We start from the raw sequence: 25785 nt of genomic DNA on the forward strand, positions 1-25785 counted from the left end.
TAACGTTGCAGTCGGAGCGTTCCCAACTCCAGGTCCGTGTCATCGCGGGCGTCACATAGCGGCACTTCGTGATGCAACACCAGCGTACTTTGGTTCTTATTTATATTTTAACGAAAGAAGTATTATTCGGCCGTTCCCCTTAGATTCTAATTAACGAATTCAATTTTCTTTGATCCTTAATGTACATATAAGTTGAAGGAGCCCGTCCGCACCGTTGCTCTATTAGTGCGCCTTGAGGAACGGATCAGCACAACTCGAACTTACTGTGTGCAAGGACTCCCTGGATTAGTCGGGAGAATATGAGTGCTCCGGCTGCAATAAATACAGGTTACAACGACACGGTACTCAGCGAGTACGGGTATCAGCTGTACGATAACGGTACCTTATCAAACGGCACAGACTGTTTCCTTTCGTTCGGACAGTTTTATCCGTTTATTGCTGAGAATGGAACAGTATACAATGGCACGTCATGCAGTTATCCATTTTACAGAATCCAAGCCCGTGGTGCTGTCGGTATAGTTTTTGCTGTGCTGTCCATTTTATTAATTCCGATCTCGATGTATAACCTGCGCAAACTCGGCACACGTCACAGCAAGTATGAGCAGAAACGGTTCCGACTAATTGGCCGGCGGTGGCAGTGGTACTGGCTATTTGTCGTCCACATTCTGGCGGCTGTGGCCGGATTTATGTCGATCGATATTGATAGGGATTACATACAAGGTACTTCCTTGACCAGTTACGGTGCCGTCTTCAGCTCGATTCTACCCGCTTGTCTAGCCTCCGTATGGGAAATGACAAGGCATTGGTATGTTTGCCTACCTTAGACAATTACTGGGCAGAGTTTCTAACAGTCGCAGGGGTTCATTTGAAGAGAGACGCGTGTTTGAGGCGGATCCATTCAGATTCCGTAACAACGACCGTAGGTCCATGGTCCATCTCTTGATGCCGATTATATTCTACGTATTTGGCTTTCTTCTTTTCCTTCTTACAGTCCTCCGAAATTGGACTGTACTGATCAAGATCAATTCGACATTTATTGTTGACAACCGTTGGAAAGCTGGTGTGATATTTGGACTAATATCCTGGCTAATGATTTTCGCCCAAGTTTGTGTGACGTATTATTACTATCATCCAGCTAAGTTACCGTGGAATATTCCGCTTTGCTATGTTGGAGCGGCAGCGTTAGTCGCCTACAGCATTGGCCTCAGTTTCAACGAGGATATTTCTCCTTTTAACCCTGACGCAAGCGTGCTCGCTGTTGCTTTGTGGGGATATTTACCCATCATTTACATCATGGTTGTCATGAATGTTTACGCACATTACCAAATGAACGACGATTTGGTTATCCAGAAAGAGAAGGATGAACGAGACAAGGCGACCACGAAAGTTGTGCTCGAGAACGTTGTCGTACATGACACGAAGAACTCTTCGGGAGGTACTGCGGATACGTTGATTCCAACGCAGCCTCAGCGGGCATATACCAATGCCGAAATTATGGCGTTCGCGAGAGCCAATATGAGGCAGGGTAGCGCGAGGGCCAATGCTGATGAGGATTTAGCCTATATTAAGGCATCAAGTTAATATGCTGTGTACATACTAGGCGGCGTATATACTTGTGACTAATAATGGATGTAATACGGAGTTTTCTTTAACTTGGATTTGGTTTTTATTGGGAGATAGTTCTGTTAAGATATTTTATGGGCTGTAAGCTGTTAGCAATAAGTTTCGATTTTTTGCAGTGGATATGTGACATTATAATGATTGAGAAATCAATTACGATATTATCAAGTAATCCTTGAAAGGTCATTCAATCATTGCTCAGTTTCAGAGAAGCAAGCAATTCCCGAGACAAATTAAGGTTTAACGGCCCGCGTCATTATTATATCACCGCATCATTGAGTCAATGCAAGCGAGTTCTGGCTCCACTCATCGCATTGGCACCATTCATTGGTACAATATCCAATATTATATAGCAATGGGAATTAAAGGTGCGGAAAATTCCCCGTGTTTCTACAACAGGAAGCAGGTGATGCTAATTCGACAAAGGATTATACCAGACGATCGCGGACAACGCGCCTAGGGCGATCAAAAACTCGGAAATCAAGAATTTCTTCGGCCGAAAGGTCGCTATTGTACGTGTTTGCTATCTTAATAGCTGCCCCATCTGAGCGTGAACTTACATTTCCCCGATCTAGGATGCGTATGTCACTTCACAACTGCGACGCGTTTTTCATGAAAGTAAGTCTGACCGCGTGCAGATCAATGTCGCTTTACCAATTTCTTATCGCCGTTCGCCAACAAGATGGTCAACAACTCATGTCCGAGACTGGAGAAACAACGTCTCATTTAATGGGCATGTTTTACCGCACCTTAAGGATAATTGACAACGGGATAAAGCCGGTATATATATTTGACGGACATCCTCCTCACCTCAAGAGCGGTGAACTCGCGAAACGATATGTGCGTCGTGAAGAGGCTGTTAAAGCTTTAGAAGACGCCAAAGAGACGGGTGGTGCGGCGGAGCTGGACAAGTTCTCGCGACGGACAGTTAGAGTTACAAAGGAACAGAATGATGAAGCGAAGAAGTTGTTGAGGTTGATGGGAATTCCGTATGTTGATGCTCCATGCGAAGCAGAAGCTCAATGCGCGGCTTTAGCTAAAGCTGGATTAGTACGACTTTTGTTCTGGCGGAGGCTACAAGGCAACTGACGACTATCTAGGTCTACGCGGCAGCATCAGAAGACATGGATACGCTGTGCTTTGCAGCGCCAGTTCTTCTCCGTCATTTGACTTTCTCAGAGCAACGGAAACTTCCGATCACAGAAGTCAAGCTGACTGATACTCTAGACGGTCTCGAGATGTCAATGGAGCAATTTATCGATCTGTGCATTCTCCTTGGCTGTGACTACTGTGAGCCAATTAAGGGCATCGGTCCAGCGACTGCTGTTAAGTTACTAAGAGAGCACAAGGACTTGGACGGACTTGTGAAGTACGTAAACGACCATCCCGAAAGTCGGTTCAAAATTCCAGTGGATTGGCCATATCAAGACGCTCGAGAATTGTTCCTAATGCCAGAAATCATCGATCCCGCTACGTTGGATATAAAATGGGAGGAACCCGATGTCGAAGGGTTAGTTGAGTATTTAGTTAAAGAGAAAGGATTCAGTGAAGACAGAGTTCGAAATGGCGCCAGCAGGTTGATGAAGAATTTGAAGACCGCCCAACAAGGACGATTAGATGGGTTTTTCAAGGTCATTCCAAAGGAAAAGCCTGCTGGGGGAGACAAGCGGAAGCAGGCAGACAAAGCAGCCGAAAAAAATAAAAAGGCTAAGATTAGCAAGAAGACGTGAAGTCGCACCCTGTATGTGTTTACATTGTAACATTAGTTGGAAACAAATTCATACAATGCTCATAAACATAAGCGCCATCATAAAATTCTGTGCAACAATTACTGAAACTCCACAAGCTGTATCGTTTTGACATCTATGCTACCCAATAAACTCGACTTTAACTATCCAGAATAAACATATGACACCTTATATAGCCTCCTTTGCCAATGAAACAACAAACGTCAAGATGTGACCAAATCAGACGCATCGCCATGACGGCAGTAAGAAAATTTCATGCGCGGTTGACTATCACTTTTCTCCCATGTGCTGTGCCCTCACGGCGTCAACCTCACGTTGCAAAGCCGTCAGATCTGCTAACAGATCTGGTACGGCACTCTCATCTACAGAAGCAGCGTTACTGCTCGGGATAGTGGTAGTGGCCGATGTTCTATTATTCAAGTAATGCAAAGTCGCAGAAGGTGGAGGAGGAGGTGGTGGTGGTGGATGTGGATAGTGTCCTTGCGTCGTGGCCGCAGACGTACTCTGATCTCTCGAATGACCCACCCTTCGTCGAGAAGGCGGTGGCGGCGGCGGAACGTGCGACTTCTGCGATGGCGGCGCAGTCTGTGGAGGATTAACTCTGGTCTCGGGCGGACTTCCAACTGCGGGAAAGAGATGCTGCTCATCAAACGCAGCTTCAAAGTCTACATCATCGACCGTCGCGTGTGCTGGCACATCTGACGTCGAGCTAGACTGCCGAGTCGAAGCAAATGAGGACGTAGAGCTCCAGGACGGAGATACTCCACCGGACGCGGTGCGCTTATTCTCTGTCTGCGAAATCAGAGGAGGAGGAGGTCCAGGGGCAGATAATGACTTCGGCAACGATGAGCTTGACGACGACCGCGACGAACTAAACAACGTGAGAGGCGCTGTAATAGGCTCTGAGGAAGTCGCCGGCGATGTGATGACGACAGGACTGCTAAGACTCACAGATGATTGGGCTCCATGCGCACCTTTTCGTGGGCGAGGTGGAGGCGGTGCCGGCCGCTTCGAGTAGTCAGCCTCAAGCGACTTCCGAGGCGTAGGATTTGACTGGCGTTCCTTCGGCATGACCAGATAATGTTGCGATTCGATGGTATGTAAACTTGGCTGCTGAGCATCGGACATCCCTAGGCCTGCTAACGATATGCTGTCATCCATTGTCGTATTTTTGGCAGTACTGGTGCTTTCTTCATCTATTGCCTCATCTTCGTCGACTTCCGATGATGACGAGGAAGACTCTATGTCTGACATGTCGAATACCGGATCATCTTGCTTGATCTCCGCAATGACGATTTGATTTAAAGTTGAACGGTCTGAGACTGCAGAGTCCGACGACTTTCGAGGAGTTGCGTCGCTGTTCTGCCCTAGTAGCATTTGCGTAAAGGCATCTACTGCGTGTATATCGTTGGCCGACTGCTCAGTGCCTCTCGCGCTCGGTTTCATCTCCGACTTTTCGGCACTTGTTATTCGTGTCATTGACTCCGCTGAATTCCGACTCTCAGACGATCCGCGGTTCTTCCGATCAGGATGCCGGCGAAATGGATTAACACGGGCCCCGTCGAGAACCGAGGATATTGGCAAGCCCATTCCCGTATTCGACGGAGACGGGATCGTTGAAGGAGGAACAGTCAATGACGATCGTTGACTTGCTGACGGTGAGACCGTAACATCGGGCTGTGATACTATTACTGGCTCCTGAAGGATTTTAGCTACAGGAGCTAGAGTAGGAAGTTAGCGATATTGCGCGTAACGAGACCATAATCAACTCACCTTGCTGGAACACCAGTGCACGGGAAGGTGTTTTCCCGTTCAGTACATGCCCTATTAGTCGTACAAATGCATAAAATTCACCCTTTTCGAGGGTACTCAGTGGGCTTTCAAAAACATCGAATATCTTCTTGATCTGTCAGTATCGTGCGGGGATGGGCCGTTCTTCATCATATACGCACCTTCCACTTGTCCTGCTCTGTAACGCTGAACCGATCAGCGAAGACCAACATGTCGTCAAGTGTAAGCGTCAGATGTCCAGGCGGAACCAACTCGGCGAACCATTTCGGGTAGTGTCGATATTCCTCCGGCGACAGTGCTGACGAAACAAGGTATATTCGCCGGTTATCCTCTTCGTCACTATATGATCCCATCCCGGCTATGATTTCACTTCCTAACACACACCAACTCTGCGGTTCGTATTCGAGATGATTTTGGCGATAAATAATGATGGCTCAAGAGGAAGCGAGACGCGTCAGAAAAGGCCTTAATTGATGACAACGGTCTCTAGCGGTCTTGGAATGACGTAGGCGAAGCCAACAAAAGAAGTGGAAGTTCGCAATGGCCCTTACAGACCGAAAAAATTATACAGCCGAGATATTCGACCACTGCTAGTTCCGGCACTTCCAATCCGAGAGTAAATTTGTGATGCCGACGAAACCGGTAGATCAGCCAGCGGTGGAGTCTGGTCGGCTGGTGAGGCGTTGTAGTCGTATTATTATGTGGTTCACTTCCGACAACTTCTTGAAGCCGGGTTCAGCGCGGGTTGCACACACAGGTACCCCGGAATCCTAGTTACCCGGATATTGTCTGTTCGTTTCGATCAGAGGCAGACCATTCATGCATTCCCTGAATACTACACTTCAGTGCACAACACATCGAGATAAGATAGTACGAATCATGAGTGTCTGCCCGTTGTTCCTGAGCAGCACGCGTGGAATGGCAGCGATCCGGCGATATGCTGCAAATGGCAGGATTAGATCGAATGTCATGTCAATATCATCAAGTATTCCATCCATACGGCCATCGCTCGGAAGCTCAAAATACGATAAATCAGCTGCTCGAGACTTCTCTGTTGTCTCAAGTATGCACCGAACGCCAGACACTCTATTACTAACGAAATGGCCACCACAGCTATCCCGTAGGACACGTCTATTTCCGAAATCATTGCGTTCCCAGTATCCGATTCCAGTGCAAGGCACAGCGCGGTATATTCTCACTGGTCGTGATCCTCGGAAAATCACACCATTCACACCGCTTTGGGAGCTTCTTGAGTTGGTTCCGACTCCTATCAAGGTATTCGTCGGTCTGTTTTTCTCAGCAGGCATAGTCGTGTTCATTGCGTTCCCAACTATAATATTCTACCTCCCCGTTGCAATTTTGTTTTGGATAACTTACCGGCGACGACAGCTTGTGCTGCGGGAGAAACAATTTCAGAAGCTGTGGCATGAGATGACATCTGCTAGCGCGGTTGAGACAACAACGGCACAAGTCCGTAAGTTTGACGTCGCTCAGCTAGTCCATCTAGTGGAAAACAGAGTTAAAATGGCAATCAAGGAAGATGGTGATTTTGCGTATGAGCAGCTTGGGTTGGACCCAGCGAGGAGCAGAGACAAACTGTTTTTGAGCACCTGCGAAGAAGCTGATCGAGAGGTCAGAATCAACGCCGGATATTCCGAGGTCACTACAATTCTGAAATTCGGATTGATGCGGGATGGAGGGCATAATCACCCTGAACGGGTGGCAGACGTGACTGCTGCTGTAACGTCGTATCTGCAGTATCAAGCATCGAAACGTGCGGATTTGGAAAAGACGGCTATGAAGATTACCATAAATTCTCCTGGTAATGAGTGGACAATCCATGGCGTCACAATTGATTCAGAACTTAGTAGTGACAATGTCATTGACGTCAAGCCCAGGAATGTAAAGGACGAGTAGTAGGCTAACACGGCTCACGAATGCATGACTGTAACTCGGACGTATTTATTGTATATAGAATGCACCTGAGGTGTTATTTTTCTCGCATGAAGCTCTTCCAACACAAATGAAGCATCCATCATTATTTACAACTCATCACGTGGGGGTACAGAGGCCTTAGTAGCCACTGGCTGCTCGGTCTGCATTTCTGTTCCATTCAGTTCTTCGCTGGCTCTCCCTACCATCTGGCCGTTCTTGACTCTCTTCGCCAGCGATGCGATCTCATTGTCATACACTGTCCACTCAGGGACTTGCCTCCTCGCACGGTCAAGCTTGGGCTCCTTCGTCATCGGATTGTTACATAAGTCAATTGTCTTTGCAGTCTTCAACGCGTCGTCAGAACACCATGTCTCGCACCATAACCAATCTTGCGGCAATGAGAAGATTGGAATGTTCATCTGCATATTATTCGGAAGATCTTGGTCGAGATTTGATAACGAGAGTGGGTCTGCGGAAAGCTGGTGGTACTGTTGGCGGAGTTTGTCACCCGCCGCCATTTGACGGAATCGTTTGAGATCAACCACATATAGAGCACTAACAAGAAGTCAATATCCGCATCGGCCCAATGAATATCAAACGTTTGTACCTGATATGATATGGCTTATCACCCAAAAACGATTTCCAGTACCCCTGTTTCCAGAATCTAAAACCTTCCATTTCAGTTCGAGAGTCACACATTGGAGTATATCCGTACGGTGCACCGTGCAGATCCAGATCAACTAGCTCCTTCATATCCGTCCGTACAATTTGATCAGCATCTACAAATATGACTTTATCAAGATCCAGCGGGAACATGACATCTAAAAACAGAATTTTATATCTAAATATCTGGTTAGTCTCATAGTCATAGCAAAGGCTGCCTAGTGTCATACCCCCAAATGATTCGCTGCTTCTCTTTTTGCGCTCGAAGCCAGTGGGGCCATTTGTACGTGATCAATTCATAGTCGAACCCATATTCTTTAGCCACGTGCGGCAAAAATTCCTATAGATCTCAGATAACGGCTCCACGCAAGATTCACAGTCAGAGGAGCCTACCTTGAACGAAGGTGATAAGAAATTCTCAATAAGCCAAAATTTCACCGTTTCATTTGTATGTCTCATGAGACTTACAAACATGATATTCAAAAAGCGTTCGTACAGATGTCCGCTAGCGACAGAGAAAATGTTTATTGCCGCCTGCCTCGGGTCGGTAGGCAGGGTCTTCTCCTTCTTTTCCGGCGTACCCTTCAGAAAGCCCGCAAGCACTTTCTGAACAGATTCTTGAAGTCTGTTTACAATACCCATATCTTCGGGCACTTCCACATCTCCGTAAACCGATGCGGACTCTTGTCCGGTGTTTCTAGAGACTCGCGGGAATACCGTCACACCTGTGAACTTGGTAACGTAAATGTTAATGTTGTTGATATCGGCAGCAGGAGGAGCAAATCCATGTGCACCAGCACTGTCCAAGTGGAAAATTTCCTGAGACGGACCAGACTTCAAACCAAGCTTCCATACACCGGGCTGGGATTTAAATTGCATATATCCTAAATTCGCCATAACGATAGTGTCCGTAATTTGTGGATTCAGTGCACTCCCCAAAGTGAGCTGCAGACCAGCAGGGGGACTTCCTCCGCGTGACATGTCCCTGACATGACCCTGGACAAGGATATTCCTGAGTAAATATTCAGCTTCAAGTTTAGATTCAGACACCGAAGATAGAATGATATTGTCCAAGTCATATTTAGAGACATGTGGTGTCACTAACCACGCCGAGGGGACATCCATGCCTAATGTAAGCAAGACATCGGACGGTATGTCCTTGAAGATTGCCTCAGGCTCCATCAGGCTTCCATCACATGCAAAAGTTGGAGTAGAACTTATGGCGCTCCGATAGAATCGCTTTATGGGCATTTCGTCCACAGTCAATGCCGGATTCAAGTATACTCGAATCACGACACTGTCAATTTCGGACAATGCTTTCAATATTGGGGAATATTTCTGTGTGAACTCACTACTTGGATTCAAGATTGCTACCATCTTAAGCGCTGCGTTGTCATAGTCGCCGCCAACATCAAACCCGCAACTTTCATGGGTGAAAGCTGTGATTCGACTGTTGCGCTTATTAGCAGCGGAGTAAAAACCTCCAGACAAATCCAAGTTCTCGCTCTTAGCAACAATGCTCGAGAGCAACGCTGAGAAGTCATACACATCGGTGGATGGCGACAATGTTTCCAGTATGCCAATTTCATGAGCAGCTTGTAAGGCCGGATAAATTCTAAACGTCGATTCATGTTTAAGAAGACTGCTTAAGTCAAAAGCATCAAGATGCGCCGACCGGCCCAACCGAATAGCCTTGATAACGTGGTCAATAGAGTACACACGATACTGAATCCCTACAAACTTACCCGACCATTCAATAAAACCATTCCTTCTCCTTTCGAAAGACCGAGTGACTGTATGAGCGGCTTAGAGGCCTCCCAGAACTGAAATGCGCCCGCCTTATCTGCAACTGCCCAGCCATCAGTCCTCAAATTACTTTGAAATTGTAGGAGGTTCTCAATTTCCGGCAAACTCTCGAAATTCGCTGTGGGTGTAATATCCTTCGTGGCTGCATATAAGGTTTTGGGACTAATATTCGACAAAGTGCCGGACTTCGAAAGATAGTAAATAAGAGTGGAGAGACTTGGTGCAGTTTTCTCCAATCCAGGATTGTGCATGAACTTGACTCTTATGTTATCTGGCAGATCTTCGGTCGATAAAAACTTTATAATTTCCTGAAATTGAGAAATGCCAACGGCTGAGTCAAAGTCTATGACAGCCAGCAAAGATATATCGCGTGGAGTTGTCTCTTCAGTAACCCCAAGCTCGCCAGCTTCGTCCACTGTATCAGATCTTGGAGCCGTATACTCAATGCTTGGCAATGACTTGAGCGTGTTGCTGTGCAACCTATACAACGACGCGACGTCTAGCTGCTCCTGACTACTAAGGTCGTCAGGGAAAATAAGCTTGTTTCGCCGTACAGATGCAGTCTTCAAAAGTAACGCCGGAATATCAGTATCATCAGTGATAACTTTCGTCTTAACGAGTGTCTGGATGAGCTCAATGTCGTTATCAAGCTTATATGCGATCGATTGTAGCCACGAAGTGTCGTCTTTGGGGACGACATAACCGTTACCAAAAACAAGCGGTCTGGCGGTTGAGATATCCAGTCGTTTGGCCCACGCTGCCGCCCTGTCGATTTGGACTATGAATGTCGTCTCTGTTGGATTTTCAGTTATTGAAGGTGCGTCCTTCTTCGGCTTAAAATGACTGCGCACTAAGTCGAAGCTCTCCATCGATGGTTCGGCTTCATTATTCATAGACTCTTCGAGATATGCAATGGCCGCATGCAGACCGTAGTTGACGTAAAGGTAGTAGAATAATGTCGCTTGTCGTTTCTGTCCTTCAGTCTGTACTAATGGAACGAGACCAAAGCGAACTGTGATGCCGCGCTGAATGAGTTGCCGGATGTGCTTCGAAATCAGGCCTAAATCGCCAAGAGAATTCAAATCGACTGGGATAACAATGCTGTGAATATTCTTTCGGATCTGGTGAAACTGTCCGGGATAGTGAGGTTCGAGGATATCTTTGATTTTTGTAGTCAGCTTGCGGTACTTCGCATCCTTCTCAAGATTATTCAGCCAAATGACGGTATCACCGCCTTCGATTTGGTCAGTGTAGTCAAATCGTGGCTCTGTAACTTTATCCTTCAAGTTTGACAGTGTCGGACCGGAAATGATCTCTGTTGCGGCCTTATTCGACAAGTTCAAATAATTCAAATCTTCTATTAACTTTCGCTCTCGATTGAGGACATCAAGAATAGAAATTGGGTCATCACTCAATACCGAATCCACGCGAGCCCCATTCACAAAAATGGAGTTGTCGCCGTGAGAAAATCTGACTATTCTTGATGTAGTCTGCAGGTTTTCCGCCATCTCTTCCTGAATTGCCGCTAAATTATCCAAATCCATTGCCGCAATTGTTGCCGCATGCTTGGGAAAGTCTTGACTGAGTCGCAACAACACATCCATCGGACTTGTGCCATCTCGCTGTTGCAAGACGAAGCCTGCGGCTTTAAGACTGATATCCGCGAGCTCAATTCTACTAAGTGGCTTGATGTCCTTGATGTTCGGAGTGGAAAGTAAGTCGTCAACTACTGCCGGTTCTCCTTCCCTAGCAACAGGTAACTCAGACGAAATATTGCTATTTTTGTCGCGATCATCAATGACGATGTAATCTGTGCGCTTCATTGCGAGTTCAACACCGTAACCTGCTAATCCTCGGTCACGTTCCGGGAATCTACTAGCTGTCTCCTCATTGGACGGCATATATCTCAAGATATAACGCAACTTGCCTCTGTCGGCCTCTGCAAGGAGGGAGCTGTGGAACGACAAAAACTTCGGAGATGTAACATCGGCGTATAGAATTGCGACCGGTGCATCTTTATTTGCAGATACCTCACGATCAAATGGAAGAGTCTCTGTCTCTTTGGCTGTCAAAGGAGTTCTTAATGCAAATACTACGCCTGGATCACAGCTAACTTGATTGTCGTACCACAACCACGAACCAGCTCCACATTCTGTTAGTAGATCCGCGAACTGTGGGGACACAGAAGCGTTGTAATACTGATAGTACGCTTGAATGCGAGGTGCGGTACTCCGCAGGGTAAGCTTTATGTTGATCCAATCTCGAGCATTGCTGCCCTCTGGCATGTAGCCGTTCGCCTCACTGAAACTCATTGCCTCGTCATAGAGCAATTGGTGAGTTACAACATTGTTTTCTGGTGCAGACAATGGATCATGGTCCTCGAACTTGTCATGTGAAAATTGGACGAGATGGGTGAGAAGCGGGAAGTATGATTCTGGAAATTCTTCAGCGATAGTCTCCCTTGCGACCATCAGTACTCTAACTCGAAGGGCACACCAGATCAAACTATACTGATCTGGGTTACATAATTTGTTACTTACACTAGCTCCAGTAAGTATGGAGACCTTTCTGTCCATGGAAGATCGAGCTTAATATGAATACTGGGCACAGCGGCGACACTGACCGCCGGAGTAAGTAGGACCTGGAGCGCGATGCCAATACCCAAGCAGCACACTGAAGTCCATCGTCGAAACATAATGCGGATTACCAGTAGGTGGATCGTCAGAGAGACAAAAAAATGGATCGCCGGGCAGTTCTCAAAAATTGCGTTATAGGCCCGGATCAGTCAAATGTGAAGACCTCGTTCGCGGGAAGGCGAGCATGGAGTTTCCAGTGATGATACGCGCAGATTACAGTTCAGGGGACAGCTGTCGTGTCCTCAAGCGCTCATCATGAACAAAAAGTTCTTACTCGCATGTTTGCCCTGCACTCGATTCCATACATTCCTACAGACAATTAGTTGCCAACTGTATTATCAAACGGTAGTTATTTACTACAGTGTGCAGGACTCGATCGGTTACTACGGCCAGTAACGGAATCAAAAGTCGACCGCGCTGTTCTTAAGCCGCATTAGTATGTCATAGAGCCCCTGAAGACAACTATAACAAGAAAATACCATGAACAGGAAGCTCAGCTGAATATCAATAATGTGCGCTATTAACAGTGACTAGCACCGCATATCATATGTAGAACTGTTAAGCACAAATTATAAATCTGCTACCACTCACCAGCGACCAAATCGCCCCTGATAACTCTGTTGCCTTCGATATGTACGTCCTTCAATACGCTCGCTGGACTTGCGGTTAGTCACGTGCACAGTGGGGTGACACTAAGGACTTACGACTGATGAAGGTTGAAGACTCAATAACTCCAGGCGGATCAGCTACTATCAGCAGTGGTACTTGTAACTGCACGCAATCTAGAAGATCACTGTTTACAGAAGGTACTTTCCAACATGGTGACTGATTCACGCAAACGGGCGCTGGACGAGGACCTCGATTCTCCGTCGTCGAAAAAACAGAAAGCACCAGATGGCTCTCCAGTTGCAGCCTCTCCAAGTTTTCACACCAGTGATATATTAGCAAAGGCCAAAGCTATTGCTAGAGCCAAAGCGGCGGCTGCCGCAAAAGCTATGACTGAGAAGCAAGCACAAGGTAGAGCCACTGCCAGTCCAACTCCACCGATAGTGTCTGAGTCTGCTACTGCGACTCCTACGCGTGAGACAAATGTACCAGCTGATAGCTCCAAGCCCGTTATCAACACGAAAGACTTGTTAGCACAAATTGCCGAACGGAAAGCTCGGATAGCAGCAGCGACAGCGGGCAGAGGCGGCGCATCCTCGCAATCTGGTCGCCTCCCTCCTTCAGTGTCGACACCATTCAGGCACCCTATGCTAGATGACGGCGAATTGAGAGCTCGTGGCGGTCTTAACGTTGGTGTACATCCGGCGCTTCTCAATGACTCTCAGCCTACATCTTTTAGCGTCAATAAGCGGCAGCCGATGAATCCAAAGTTCGCAACGACTATGGCTAATGCGAAGAAGACAGCACCAAAGAAAGAACTGGAAATCCTCACAGGGTTGTCACAGGATGATACGGACCCAACGAAGAACCCTTACTTTGACCCAGACCTTGAGACGCGACCAAAGGAGAGAAATAGACGGACATTGGAGTTTAATGCTAAGGGGAAATATATCGAACTAGCCAATGATCTGCGGACGCAGGTGCGATTAGAGGAGTTGAAGAAGAGAATCCAAGAGTCTAGCAAAAAGGCTGGTCTCGACGAGGAATTGGATGTGGCCGACATGTCTATGAAGGTATTTACTCTATTATCGAGTATATTCGGATACTAATGTTTTCTTCCAGAAAGAACCGCCTCCAGACGTCGAATGGTGGGATCAACCTCTTCTAACGAACAATAACTACGACGACTTAGACAATGAATCCCTGCTTAAGCTAGGTGCTCCAGATTCCGTTATCACTATCTACATACAACATCCTATACCAATCAACGCACCTTGGGAAAAGAATGCTTCTGTCGTCAAGCCGCCATATCTTACGAAGAAGGAGCTCAAACGGATAAGAAAGACTGACCGTGCAGAACGCCATAAAGATAAGCAAGACAGAATTCGACTTGGTCTCGATCCTGCGCCTCCTCCAAAGGTTAAGCTCAGCAATTTGATGAGCGTATTAACGAATGAGGCAATTAAAGATCCCACGTTGGTTGAAGCGCGTGTTCGAAGAGAAATGGAAGAGAGAAGACAGAAACATTTGCAAGATAATTTAGATCGGAAACTTTCATCGGAACAAAAACATGAGAAGTTGAAGGAAAAATTAGAGCAGGATGAAAAGCGTGGCATCATGTGTGCGGTATTCCGAATTGGCAGCTTGGCTAATCCTCAGCATAGCTACAAGATCAATGTCAATGCGCGCGAATTGGACCTGAAGGGTGTTACGATAGTCAATCCGAAGTTTAACTTAGTGGTTGTTGAGGGGGGATCTAGGGCCATCAAGCTTTATAAAAAGCTGCTTCTGAATCGGATTGACTGGACCTTGACTGCGCCGATGATCAGTCCAGATAATGAAAGTAGTGCCTCTTCTGGTGAGTCACTGGCAATATTGGCCGACAATAAATGTGATCTTGTTTGGGAGGGCGAGCTGAAGCAGCACCAATTCAAGAGGTGGAATGTTCGAACAACTGACAACGAGGGAGAGGCAAGAGAAATTTTGGAGAGAAGCCAGGTGCCTCACTATTGGAACTTAGCTAAGAACTGGAAAGATGAGCTGTAACGACTGACGACTAAATACGGCGATTGGTATAATTTGTAGACATATTTTGTATTTTAGTGATTCTCTGTATAATATTTTTAGGCCAGATTTGTAATATCATCGGTGGTAATGATTGTCATATACTACAAGCTCTATTCCCAAATCCGCCGTATAATATACACAGAAGCCGTCGCAACGCTATTATTTATTATACGGCGACAGCTAATCAACTTCGTCCTCGGTCTCCTCGTCGATCTGGCCTTCCACGATACTACCGTTCATTTTCAATCTTGCCTCTCCGTTCACATCACCGACTTCTTCTGTCAAGTCGCCCTCCTCTTCCTCTTCATCATCCCCTTCAGCGTCATTTTCTTCACCTTCCTCCTCATTCTTTTGCAGCTTGTCTTCAAGGTCGGATAGCACCAGTAATAGGTCATCCATTTTGTCCTCTGACTCTTTCAAAGAACTCTGCAACGATTCTACTTCAGCCTTCTTTGCGTCCAACTCTTTCTGAAGGGAAACAGACTTGATGGCTTCACCTGCCAGTTTCTCTTGCGACGTCTTTAGGTTTAGTTCGAACCTCTCTCTTGAGTCCTTGAGATCTTCTTCGGCAGACGAAAGTCTATTCCTCAGAGTTACAGTCTCGGATCGCAGATCGTCAACCGTGCTATGAGACAAATTGAGTTCGGCTTCCAGAGCTGATATGTGAACTTGCTTTTTCGTTATCTCAGACTGCAAATTATCAAGCTGCCTATCCTTGTCGCTGTCGTGGCTTTGAAGAGAATCGATCTTCGACTGGAGCTCGTTGGCTTTCGTTTTAAATCCATCTAGAAGGGTTTGTAACTGATCAGACTTGGACGAAAGCTGTTTGTTCTTCTTTTCCGATTCTTCGAGCATCGAATGTGCATATGTCTTCGACTCCTCAGACTGCTTGACTTTAGATTCAAGCTTAGCTCTCTCATTCGCGGCAGACTCCTTCAAGGCACGTAACGCTGATTCAGCCTGTAGTGCACGTTCTTTGGATTTACCCAATTCCTTCTCAAGATTGTCTATCCGGTTATTGGCCCTCCTCGCGCTGTCTTCAAGCTCCTTTACACGTTTCTCAAGCTTATTTCGCTCCAGTCCCAGCGACTGTGCAGTATTTCCTAACTTCCTTTCAATCTCTCGAGATTTCTCTCGTTCGTCGGTCAATTCCTTACCAGCTGCAGTGAGGTGGTCCTGCAGTCTCTTTATGACGGTTTCCGACTCTTTTAGTTCAATCTCCAGCTCTTCTCTTTCTCGTGACAAGGCATCCATCTTCACGGAACTTGAGGCAAGTGATGCTTCAGCTTTTTGTTTCTCTTCTGCAAGCGATTCTTCAGTTTTCTGCTTCTCATCCTCAGTCGCAGCCAGTTGAGTTTTAAGGCCCTCAAGCTCTTTCTGAAGATTCTCCATCGTTTCTATGGCAAGCTCATTCTGGGCCTCAATCGCCTCTGTCGTAATATTAGCATATGTCAATGCAAGAGAAAGCCAATCCATACCTGGACTAATGGGATCTCTATTGGGATCTTTGTCTAGAACCTTTTCAAGACGGCTATATCGGTCCTTAAAAAAGTCGATGAAGACCCTGTTGAAAAATACCTTTGGGAGTCCGGTTGCGTCTTTCTCGGCTGATAAGATCTCGGAAGGGTTGAAGTCTCGGACGAGAGAATGTCGCCGCAGCAGGCGAAGCTTCATAATAAATGAGTCACGACCAATTCGACTGATCAATAACCGGTGCAAAACTGGCCTAGAATGCATAAGTATTAGAGACTTGTCTACGATTGAGTCGAACTCGTTACTCACCTTGGAACTGGGGAGCTGGTTGTGCTATAGCCATAGAGAACAGCTAAAACCGTCGTGCACATGCCCTCTACAAGAACATCGTGGCTCGACGACTGCGATACGTCGGCAACGAGAGACTGTACGCTCGAACCTTCACTCAGAAAGTCATCAATAGCGTCGTAGTCTTCATACAGCCAAACTGACAGCAGCATGATATACGCGATCGGGATTCGCGTGTCCAGGTTATACTGCAGCGAAGCCACAAGGTTTGCCGAGACAGTTTGAATTGCGGTAACGACTTCCTCTCCTTGTTCCTCGTCGCCTATTGTGATCGACAGTGCAAGGTCCTTCAGCTCCTGTCCACCTTCAAATATGTGAAGCATAATAACACACGCAAACCAAGTCCTATATGGATCCGTGCGTGCATCGGTTTCATGATCTAGCAGAGCACTTAGTAACTTAGCATTCTTAGGATTTCTATTGTCATTAAAGTAGGCGTCGATAGCGTCCTCCAGGAACGCAATTCTTGTGCCGTTGTTATTCGAAAAGTAGCCTTCCAAACACATGCTCGCTCCAACCCGCAGGTCAAATGCATAGATTGATGAGTTGGAAAGCGTCCAGTTTAGAAGAGCTTGTATAACAGGAATAACCTCAGCTTCCAGTTGAACGTGGTTAGGTTCACCAGGAACAGATACGTTAATATACGGTACGTCGATATTGGCAAACTTCTCTTGAATTTCTTCGTTGCCGCGAATTAAGTCACCAGTAGTGACAAGAGCCTATAACCGTCATTAACCAGATAATAGCGCGCAGGTTCACACTAGCTTACCATGGCGCGAACTTGGATATTCGTAGAATCTGCAAATGCCAGCCGAAGAACGTTCATCAAAACTCCAGCTTGGAACAGGATTTTCTGATTTGCCGGCGTGCCCAAACTGTCTTCTACAACAAAAAGTCGACAAATCTCCAATACTAAGATCAGATTTTTAACTTTCTGAGCATCCCAATTTGCATCTCCTTTGCCCACAATCATTAAATTAGAAAGACGAGGAATACAGCTGGTCTCTCTGAACAGATTCTGATTCGAAGGGTTAAAACGCAAGAGATTAGCAATAAGGCGTAGGCAATCGCGTGCCATCACACCTCCTTCGACGCCGCCTTCTCGCTCAATGATGATAAACGTCTTGTCGAACGTATTCTCGAATGCAACTAACTTCTGAATATCCGGGTGACCGTCAACCAAGTGCAACAGTAGCATTACAGCATCTTATCAATTGGTCAGCGTCTGCTATCGTTTCAGATGCACATAACAGTATTATACAAACCATTCTGAATGGCTTCGCGATGATCATCGAGCGTCGATACTAGTCGAGAAATACCCAATGGCGCAGCAAAAACACATTGCTGTGTTCTTTCAGTTCGATTTGATAAGATGGCCGCTAAAAGTTGCAGAGTATATAGGCGCACATAGAAGTCTTTATTTTCCAAAATATCGATCAAAAGAGTGATATTTTCCTCACGCTAAGTCGCATGGCATTAATACTCTGAAATAAATCTTCCAAACCAACGGCCATACCTGGGTGAACTCGTCCGCAAGCCATAACGCAATATAGTCGACATCTGCAGTTTTCTACCAAAGTCAGCTGTGCCAATTCCCCAGTAGTTTTATGAGACGAAACTAACCGAAGCATTGTCACTCATAAACAGCAAAAGCACAGTTTCTAACGTCGCCCTCACTGTTTCAGTATCTAGTCGGTCCCGTTGCAATTCCGCGATCAAGCCTCGTAATCCACCGGTAACGACTGCTTCACGATATTCGCGGCAGAACCCCTTCAGACCTAGGACCGCAGCACGCCTGTCTTCCAGCAATGTCGAGTTCAGCAATCGATCACATAGCTTCGTAATTGTATCAGTTGCAGTAGTATTCTGCTTCGGCTGCGTCTGTGCCAAAATGCCAGACAAGAGATCCTGCATTTTGTGTGGTTTGATCCTGCGCTCGCCTCCTAGAACCGGATCCCTGCAGTGATAACGTTTCTATAGTAATATCATCAAAATCACTGAACTCTATCGACTAAGCATTGGCAAACAGTGATTGTCGTATTGGTGCTTTCGAAGTCGGTAACTAACTTGTATATGCAATATCTCTACATCCAGCAACGTACATGCGCGAGGAACTACATGCGCGCCCGTCATCAGATAATTAAGGTTCAGTTTGACCTCAGCTAGAACTTACTTCTGCTCAAAATCAATTACACTTAATGAAATCTAGCTTAGCTCCAATAGTCTAAACTAATTTTGTATTAGTGCGAGAGCCCCTTAATTCTAGACAGGCTCTGAGGCTTCTAAAGCCTCCGAAGCCTCTGAACCGTTCGATCGGCAACGTTAATAGTTCGGACTTCGACAAGCTAAAGCAGCTGTGCGCTACTCCAATTGTCGAGGTGGAAGTTTTGAGGAGCACTCAATTATACATACACTGGCATCTACGTATGTACTTCATGCAGAATACTTGACTCACATCGTACTTATGCCCGCTGTAGTTGTACATCAGCGCCGAGTGAATATCGCTTCGAAAGACCGCCTTTCTAAATATTTCAACCCTGAGAAGCACAATTGAGTAGTTTTGGAAATAGGCCTCGGATTCAAAGAGCAGCATGTGGAGAAGCAGGTTTGGTACGCGACTGTCACTGATAGTGCTGCTAGCATCTATTTCGGTCGTGACTGCCAAGGTTATCACGGAGTCAGGGACATTTGATCTCAAGCATATAGAGCATGCGCTACAAGTATGTCAATTGTAATGAGTATGCCTGGGAAATATTAACAAGTTGGGTTCTACAGGAATGTCCAGTTGTAAAGGAATTAGACACTCTTCGGAGCTCGTCGCAGTCGCAGGAGTCAAGTTGGATCCAAAAGACATTCGCTATGCTCTTTCCATTCGGTAATAAGCACAATCAGCTCTTACGTGGACAGGAGACTGAATATTACATAGGACCCGGCCCAAATGCGCTATTAGCAACTGCATACATCTCAGGACCTCCTAATCTTTTGTTAGCTTTGGTAAGCGTCCCCTTCCGCTATGGAGGAGACCCACAACTAGTCTAACACTCTCTAGATACCTCCAAACATTGACCCCTCATCGCTGTCAATTCTGGTAGCATTTGCAGTTGGTGGCTTACTAGGCGACGTGTTCTTTCACTTGATGCCACAAACATTCCTCGGCGAGAGTCATGACCCAGATCATGTTCGCTTCGTCCTTGTCGAGGAGCATAGAAACTCCCTGCTTGGCCTTGCAATATTCTTCGGCTTTGGTGTATGTTACCACAAATTGCAGGACATGGTACGGCGAAGCATGCTAACTTAACTATTACAGGCATTTATTGTCTTGGATAAGACAATGCGCATTTTTGCCGGAGAGGGTGGCCATGATCATTCGCACTCACATGTCCATACTCAGTGTTCAATGGAAGATGACGACAAGGCAGTGTCAAGTTCGGCACAAAATATCTCTGAAGATGGCCTTCGCAGGCGCAAGCCTGCTGACGCAATCGCGCCTGAGACGGAGGCCAAGGATCTCATCAAGGAGGAACCTGGCGCGTCGGTGAAGCTATCGGCCTATCTCAATCTGATCGCTGACTTCTCGCATAATATAACGGATGGTCTAGCTATAGCGGCCTCGTTTTATATTAGCCAGAGTGTCGGCGCTACTACTACTTTGGCTGTTTTCTTCCATGGTATGCTGTTCAATATCTCAAAATTATATCCAGCGTTACTAACTCCATTGCAGAGGTAGATCCCATACTATACTCGTAATTTTATTCCAGCGGATATTAACCACTAGCGTATATAGATCCCCCATGAAGTCGGTGACTTTGCTCTCCTGATCCAAGGTGGTTTCTCCAAATCAAAGGCGATGGGCGCACAGTTCGTCACAGCCATTGGCGCCTTCTTGGGTACTTTGATCGGCATTGGCATCCAGTATATATCTGCATACGGATCCACCGAAGCTGAAGGCGAGAAAAGTCCAAATGTTCCCGGACCTGATGGATTGTTTGGGACTACCTGTACAGCCGGTGACCTAGTTCTTCCATTCACTGCCGGTGTGTATCCTAAAGCCGATCAATTGCCGGTGACGGACTTGCTGATATATAACCTAGGTGGATTTTTGTACATTGCGACCGTCGGTGTTATTCCCGAGATTCTAGAGACCGACTCCCGGCTCACGATATTTGGTGAATTGAAGAAGTCAGCTTGGCAGACCATGGCAATGCTTCTTGGGGCCGGAATGATGTTCCTGATTTCGTGGACGGAGGCGTAATACGCACTTTGCGATATATCGCGTATTGGGATACGAATTGTTACGGTAAATGTCCGCTCTACGGGATTACAGTTTTTGGCTCGAAATTGATATGATTAGAGTATATAGTAAGGATGGAGGATTGTATAGACCTACATTTGTACGTTATAGTCAGTATATACAGCAAAAGTCTCAATTTTATGGGCGGTATTCTCCGTTTGTGCAGTCTCGTCAATATTTTAGTCGCTTACTACTGATCCATCACGTTCATAATAGCTAATGTAATTTTGCTAATGGATTGTCGAAAATTACTCTTTGGGTGCAACTTGCGATTGCGGATCACGGTGAATCTTCCTGTGATGTAATCAGTGAGGGATTAGATTTCAGGCCGCCTTGTAACCGCTTCGATGACCCAGGAAGTAAAGGCCTACGAAGATCGTCGATGGCCCTCGATACGACCTGCAGCAACTGGTGTGACCGTAATTCTCTTATCCAGTCACGATGCTGGAGCATGTTTTCTCCCACTTCATTTGGAAGCTCGAGCATTCAATGCTCTGCTTCAATCTGTCACCTCTGTTCATCCCAGTCGTCTGGGTAATTGGACTCCTTCCACATACCTTCTCGATATTGTTAATTAGTTATTACGGTGCACCATTCAGCAACGTCATTCCTCGATCGAATTTTAGTGGTAAAAGTTAAGTTGCAAGTCAGATAATTTCGTAGGCTGACAGGCAGTTTCTTCAGACCTTGACGCCAAACAAGTCCCGAGAATTATTCAACGTATCGCACTAAAATGTCAAGGTGCACACCGAAACGGACACGAATGTTTCCCGTTATTTGTCGGGGCAGTGGTTTGTCCTTTCTAATTTATTTGAGGGTTTATCAATATTTCACACTAGACACTAGGCGACTAACGGCGGGGTTTACGTCTAGCTTACTATGAATCTCAGTTCGGTACCATACTATAAACAAAATCTATACGGATTGTCATACGCAATACTGCGAATTCTGTTCAATACCTTGTACATCACGGTCTCCTCTGAACGGTATTTCCCAACGTTTCTGACTGTTACATCAAGTTACGCTAATGCTAATTCTCCACACAATTTAGAATTAGTCTGCTGCGCTCACTGGTTTGGAATATCGCTAACATTCTTACGTTTGTGATGGTGATCGAAAGCGTGCTTGCGAGTATGCCGTTTTGAATGTTATAGTATTGTCTGATAGATGGGGCTGAAGTGGGTTGAGATTTGAATACGCATCGGTTCTGTCAGATACTACTGCTATGCCGAATATTGTTATGTCTCGTCTGTTATTTATTAAATGGCATTATGGGCTCTGCGCCTACGAAGTAGGTTGCAGTTATAATCGAAAATTACTAGCTAGCGGTAGAGCAATTAATATTATTCGCTCTAGGACATCGAGCCAGGATCCAATCTATAAGACTGTCAAGAAAAGTGCTTGACAAGACCATCCGCAATCAGCAACAAGTATGGAAATGCATGCAAAACATAATACAAAAAGATAAGCGCGTAACGGATTACCAACCGAACATACCGATTCCTATACACTTTTTAACACCTGACAATAATATCACAACAAACACGGTTCATGACCATATCAAAAATTTATAATACATTCCCTCGCCTGAACTTTTCTAACCAATCTATGCGAAAAAACCAACAATGGTACAATTAAGCTGCTTCTCTAATCTCCACGATCTCTGCCATTGTCTCATTCGCACTGCCACCTGGAGCCAAGGAAGATATCTGATATCTTTCATCATCTGCGCCACTTTGACCTGCAGCCTTGACGATAGAGATGATGAACTTGTAAAACCGCTCACCGTACTCGACGGGTGGAATTGCTGAAAGCTTTTCACGCGAATGTGACAGTCCCTTCCAAAATGTCTCCACTTTCTTGACAAAGGAGTAATTTGTAAGGCAATCGATCACTCCCAAGTAGTATATCTCATTTAACGGTCCATCGTGTTCATCCGTGGCACGAAACCCACCGTCGTCCGCGTAAAATGTAAATCTCTTACGACTATTACACATTTAGTGTCGTTCAGCACAACCAAAAATAGAAACTTACCCAGGATACTCATCCGACCGTAATACATCAATAACTTGCTCCAAAGACGCAGGATTAGCAGTAGAAAAGGCACGTCTCAAACTCATTCGGCGGTCCCTCTCGAGCCTGGATGGCGTCCTCTCCAACATTTGCTGATCTGGAGTGAACATCGTCAACGTGCTATCGCGAATATTCTCCGTATTTCCTTTTCGCAAATCATGAATGCCGATCAGTAGCGAATAATCCATAATGTTTAGCCTCTCAAGCAATTTCACATCTGTCTCCAACTGTGTCATGAATTGAGTACGCTTTCGCGGACCGAGACTAATATGTTTATTTCGTCGCATCCAATTCAAATCTTTCATGGTCGCATGCTTATTATTCTTCAACTTTCTCTCATCGTAATCACGACCGATCGTAGATCCCTTAAGATCAAATGTCTGGTGGATATCCCGATGTGGTGGGAACAAGTTGTTCATAATAATGAAATGAATTTTTCGGCCATAGGGTAACTTGACACGATGTAATCCATAGAATTGCGAAATTAAAGTATTCGGATTAGCCTTCACATGATTATAATACTCCTTAAGAATCCTGAGGAGGAACTTATGTTCAGAGTGGTGAATTGTTTTGATGATAAATCGGTAATCGCGGGAAAAGTAAAAAAAGCTTCCACTTTTACCGGGCGAGCCGAGCTCAGACACGATATATTTCGAGGTCAGTGAGATCAAGTAATCTGCAGGATCTAACCGAAAGAGCTGTCGTAAATGTCGGAAAACCCATGGAGCGTAATCTTTAAACTTAAAATCGTACTTCGCAGATGGCGTCAACTCGTTTCCGGATCTAGCACAAGTAAGAATCTATCCCTCAGATGAATCGTACTCTAAATACTCACATATCAAAGGCTAGCTTATGCTTCGAAATAAAATCATTTTCAGTCAACTCTCGGTCAAGCTTTGCAGTTGTTCGTGACACCGCAACACGAATTCCGGTCAGCATATTGTAGGCCAAAATATAATTAACGTGATCCTCCCCGACTTTTGTACCGACCAACACCTTGTCGTCCTCCAAAAACTCCTTCCTTCGTTTCTTGGTCTCCCGCTTTGCGATGATCTCGTCGCGCATTCGTCGAACTTCTTCACTCGGCTCGTTGTGATGATCTTCTACCTCAGATCCGCCAGCCGGAAACGTTCGTTGCCGTGCGATTGACATCGGTCCCCTGATCCCGGTTGCCGTGGAAGCAGCAGCTTGAGACGAGCCGCTTGCGCCGACTAATATGGGAGACTCAGCCGCAAATGAATCCCGCTCTTCGTCCTCGTCCGTAGCTACCGTTTCGGTTGTAGTCGTGGTTGTTGTGGTTGTGGTCAGACTGGTCGCATGAGAAGACATAATTGTTAGATTTGTCCCGGTAAGTTTGCCGGGACCGCTTGTCGCTGTAGGACTTTGAGTGATGGTGGGCTGTGAGCCGGATAGAGCTCGTGCAGTGAGTTTTGGGGATGTGACAGGAACTAGAATACCAGAGCGTTTGTTGACAGCCGTAGAAGCACTTTCGGGGCTAAGAGAAGGTGATCGCGGTGGTAAACTAGCGACGTCGGGGGATGATATGGATTGAAATGCATTCGGTGGCCGGCTTGAGCGAATCGTTGATGAAGGCGATGTATTTATGCCATGAACCAGAGTAACGTCTGCATCATCGTTAATATCCGCTGATGACGATGAATACGATAGCGGTGAAGGTCTATGAGGTGTTGCGGAAGATGCTGATGCACCGCTAGAGATAGATGCAGGTGAAATGAAAGTATTAAGAGTCAAACCCGATGTAGTCTTTGGTCGAGGCGAGGACGTGGATCTCGAACTGTTCGTTGTGAGCGACGGCGACCGTGATATTAATACCGAAGTGGACGTATTATTGGTTGAATGTCCAGTTCCGGTCCCATTTGCCAACATGTTAGTGCCTCTGTCTTGGACAGCACGATCAGCTTCATTTTCGACCATCACATGTGCAACATCTCCCATGTGGCTTCCATTCACCCGTCCGCTTGTACTTCCGTTCTGGAGGAGCGAAGACGGCGGCATGAACTTTGGATCAAAGTAATCTTTCTGATCTAGTCGCAGCTCTATTTCGTTTGACGTTAAAGACACCAGCGCATCATGAAAGTCCTCGAAATTGACTTCGTGAGATTCGGCCTGATCGACATCCGTTGTGGTAGCTTTTGCGCTTGCCTCGCTCGTCGACGGGACCGCTGTCGTCTTCCCCGCAGTGTCCGCGGTCGGGGCGGTCCCATTCGCCTCAGTGCCAGTCAGTGCTGTATTTGTTACAACGGGCTCGGTCACTGTGGTCGCGCTAGCCATGGCCGCTGCAGGTTTCAATACTAACGGGCCCGAATGCGATCGAGAAGTAAACATTTGCGTAACTGACGAACCGGTTGAGTCGAGCGACGGGGGCATTCTGAGACGTATCTTGCAATACTCTGCTGCTCAATATGGCGACAACGAGCGCTCTATTGATTATCTGTCGATGGCAGCTGAACAGTACGACTCGAGCGAACCTACTGGAGCACGCGCAGGGCGCAGGTTACAGGCGCAGGCACGCGGCAAGTCGCAGCACAAGCAAATGCCGTAAGCCGTGCAGAGCTCAGTAAATGAGAATACGGAGGCTCAATGCGGATGCGCTGTCAACAAATGGCTATTTTCATCCAAAGATACTGGCGGCAGCTCTCCCCCCAGTATGATTGACGACTGCGTTGTGTTGACATGCGGGTTATGCACCAGGATTTTGCATAGTTAT

General features: G+C 46.3%; 10 protein-coding genes across 10 annotated transcripts; 6 read left to right on the plus strand and 4 right to left on the minus strand.

The window, feature by feature from the left end:
- The first annotated feature begins 20 nt into the window (after positions 1-20).
- Positions 21-1859, plus strand: POJ06DRAFT_105089 (uncharacterized protein). Its single transcript, XM_056183968.1, has 2 exons — positions 21-805; positions 858-1859. Exons 1-2 carry the CDS (start codon positions 300-302, stop codon positions 1579-1581), a joined length of 1230 nt encoding a protein of 409 aa, XP_056043915.1. The 5' UTR covers positions 21-299; the 3' UTR covers positions 1582-1859.
- Positions 1840-3406, plus strand: POJ06DRAFT_252786 (PIN domain-like protein). Its single transcript, XM_056187565.1, has 3 exons — positions 1840-2132; positions 2196-2670; positions 2721-3406. Exons 2-3 carry the CDS (start codon positions 2197-2199, stop codon positions 3348-3350), a joined length of 1104 nt encoding a protein of 367 aa, XP_056043916.1. The 5' UTR covers positions 1840-2132; position 2196; the 3' UTR covers positions 3351-3406.
- Positions 3407-5835, minus strand: POJ06DRAFT_275553 (uncharacterized protein). Its single transcript, XM_056189650.1, has 3 exons — positions 5321-5835; positions 5142-5265; positions 3407-5089 (listed from the first exon to the last, which is right to left on the minus strand). The coding sequence occupies exons 1-3, from the start codon at positions 5510-5512 to the stop codon at positions 3639-3641; spliced, it is 1767 nt and encodes a 588-aa protein (XP_056043917.1). The 5' UTR covers positions 5513-5835; the 3' UTR covers positions 3407-3638.
- A 203-nt stretch (positions 5836-6038) lies between these two features.
- Positions 6039-7076, plus strand: POJ06DRAFT_196306 (uncharacterized protein; the record flags this gene model as incomplete). Its single annotated transcript, XM_056185019.1, has 1 exon — positions 6039-7076. One exon carries the CDS (start codon positions 6039-6041, stop codon positions 7074-7076), a length of 1038 nt encoding a protein of 345 aa, XP_056043918.1.
- Positions 7077-7201: 125 nt separating this feature from the next.
- On the minus strand, positions 7202-12258 carry POJ06DRAFT_197115 (UDP-glucose:glycoprotein glucosyltransferase-domain-containing protein; the record flags this gene model as incomplete). Its single annotated transcript, XM_056185062.1, has 6 exons — positions 7202-7649; positions 7702-7935; positions 7988-8097; positions 8151-9449; positions 9503-12023; positions 12104-12258. The coding sequence occupies 6 exons, from the start codon at positions 12256-12258 to the stop codon at positions 7202-7204; spliced, it is 4767 nt and encodes a 1588-aa protein (XP_056043919.1).
- A 692-nt stretch (positions 12259-12950) lies between these two features.
- On the plus strand, positions 12951-14958 carry POJ06DRAFT_252796 (pre-mRNA processing factor 3-domain-containing protein). Its single transcript, XM_056187566.1, has 2 exons — positions 12951-13878; positions 13928-14958. Exons 1-2 carry the CDS (start codon positions 13018-13020, stop codon positions 14849-14851), a joined length of 1785 nt encoding a protein of 594 aa, XP_056043920.1. The 5' UTR covers positions 12951-13017; the 3' UTR covers positions 14852-14958.
- POJ06DRAFT_252798 (p115 like vesicle tethering protein) lies at positions 14959-18779 on the minus strand (the record flags this gene model as incomplete). Its single annotated transcript, XM_056187567.1, has 6 exons — positions 18317-18779; positions 18210-18263; positions 17959-18154; positions 17463-17899; positions 16655-17412; positions 14959-16598 (listed from the first exon to the last, which is right to left on the minus strand). Coding segments are annotated over exons 1-6 (3278 nt in total), but the record flags the coding sequence as incomplete, so codon positions are not given.
- A 505-nt stretch (positions 18780-19284) lies between these two features.
- POJ06DRAFT_290348 (ZIP zinc transporter-domain-containing protein) lies at positions 19285-21307 on the plus strand (the record flags this gene model as incomplete). Its single annotated transcript, XM_056190339.1, has 7 exons — positions 19285-19413; positions 19469-19687; positions 19743-19940; positions 20001-20361; positions 20417-20436; positions 20478-20727; positions 20785-21307. The coding sequence occupies 7 exons, from the start codon at positions 19285-19287 to the stop codon at positions 20943-20945; spliced, it is 1338 nt and encodes a 445-aa protein (XP_056043922.1). The 3' UTR covers positions 20946-21307.
- Position 21308: 1 nt separating this feature from the next.
- On the plus strand, positions 21309-22369 carry POJ06DRAFT_105220 (uncharacterized protein). The gene is made up of 4 exons (XM_056183969.1): positions 21309-21612; positions 21669-21775; positions 21858-21970; positions 22036-22369. The coding sequence occupies exons 1-4, from the start codon at positions 21426-21428 to the stop codon at positions 22127-22129; spliced, it is 501 nt and encodes a 166-aa protein (XP_056043923.1). The 5' UTR covers positions 21309-21425; the 3' UTR covers positions 22130-22369.
- Positions 22370-22618: 249 nt separating this feature from the next.
- Positions 22619-25445, minus strand: POJ06DRAFT_196736 (uncharacterized protein; the record flags this gene model as incomplete). The annotated part of the gene is made up of 3 exons (XM_056185044.1): positions 22619-22970; positions 23019-23840; positions 23893-25445. 3 exons carry the CDS (start codon positions 25443-25445, stop codon positions 22619-22621), a joined length of 2727 nt encoding a protein of 908 aa, XP_056043924.1.
- Between the last annotated feature and the right edge of the window lie 340 nt (positions 25446-25785).

The sequence above is a fragment of the Lipomyces tetrasporus genome, assembly GCF_029532465.1.
Source record: "Lipomyces tetrasporus strain NRRL Y-64009 chromosome Unknown POJ06scaffold_5, whole genome shotgun sequence".
NCBI lineage: Eukaryota > Fungi > Ascomycota > Lipomycetes > Lipomycetales > Lipomycetaceae > Lipomyces > Lipomyces tetrasporus.

Coding starts and splice junctions, on each gene's coding strand:
- POJ06DRAFT_105089 (XM_056183968.1), top strand. CDS start 300: ATGAGTGCTCCGGCTGCAATAAATACAGGTTACAACGACACGGTACTC. Junction 806..857: donor TGGGAAATGACAAGGCATTG/GTATGTTTGCCT, acceptor TAACAGTCGCAG/GGGTTCATTTGAAGAGAGAC.
- POJ06DRAFT_275553 (XM_056189650.1), bottom strand. CDS start 5,512: ATGGGATCATATAGTGACGAAGAGGATAACCGGCGAATATACCTTGTT. Junction 5,266..5,320: donor CAGAGCAGGACAAGTGGAAG/GTGCGTATATGA, acceptor CAGATCAAGAAG/ATATTCGATGTTTTTGAAAG. Junction 5,090..5,141: donor TGCACTGGTGTTCCAGCAAG/GTGAGTTGATTA, acceptor TTCCTACTCTAG/CTCCTGTAGCTAAAATCCTT.
- POJ06DRAFT_105220 (XM_056183969.1), top strand. CDS start 21,426: ATGCTGGAGCATGTTTTCTCCCACTTCATTTGGAAGCTCGAGCATTCA. Junction 21,613..21,668: donor TCCTCGATCGAATTTTAGTG/GTAAAAGTTAAG, acceptor CAGTTTCTTCAG/ACCTTGACGCCAAACAAGTC. Junction 21,776..21,857: donor CGTTATTTGTCGGGGCAGTG/GTTTGTCCTTTC, acceptor GTTTACGTCTAG/CTTACTATGAATCTCAGTTC.
- POJ06DRAFT_252796 (XM_056187566.1), top strand. CDS start 13,018: ATGGTGACTGATTCACGCAAACGGGCGCTGGACGAGGACCTCGATTCT. Junction 13,879..13,927: donor TGGCCGACATGTCTATGAAG/GTATTTACTCTA, acceptor GTTTTCTTCCAG/AAAGAACCGCCTCCAGACGT.
- POJ06DRAFT_252786 (XM_056187565.1), top strand. CDS start 2,197: ATGCGTATGTCACTTCACAACTGCGACGCGTTTTTCATGAAAGTAAGT. Junction 2,671..2,720: donor CTTTAGCTAAAGCTGGATTA/GTACGACTTTTG, acceptor ACGACTATCTAG/GTCTACGCGGCAGCATCAGA.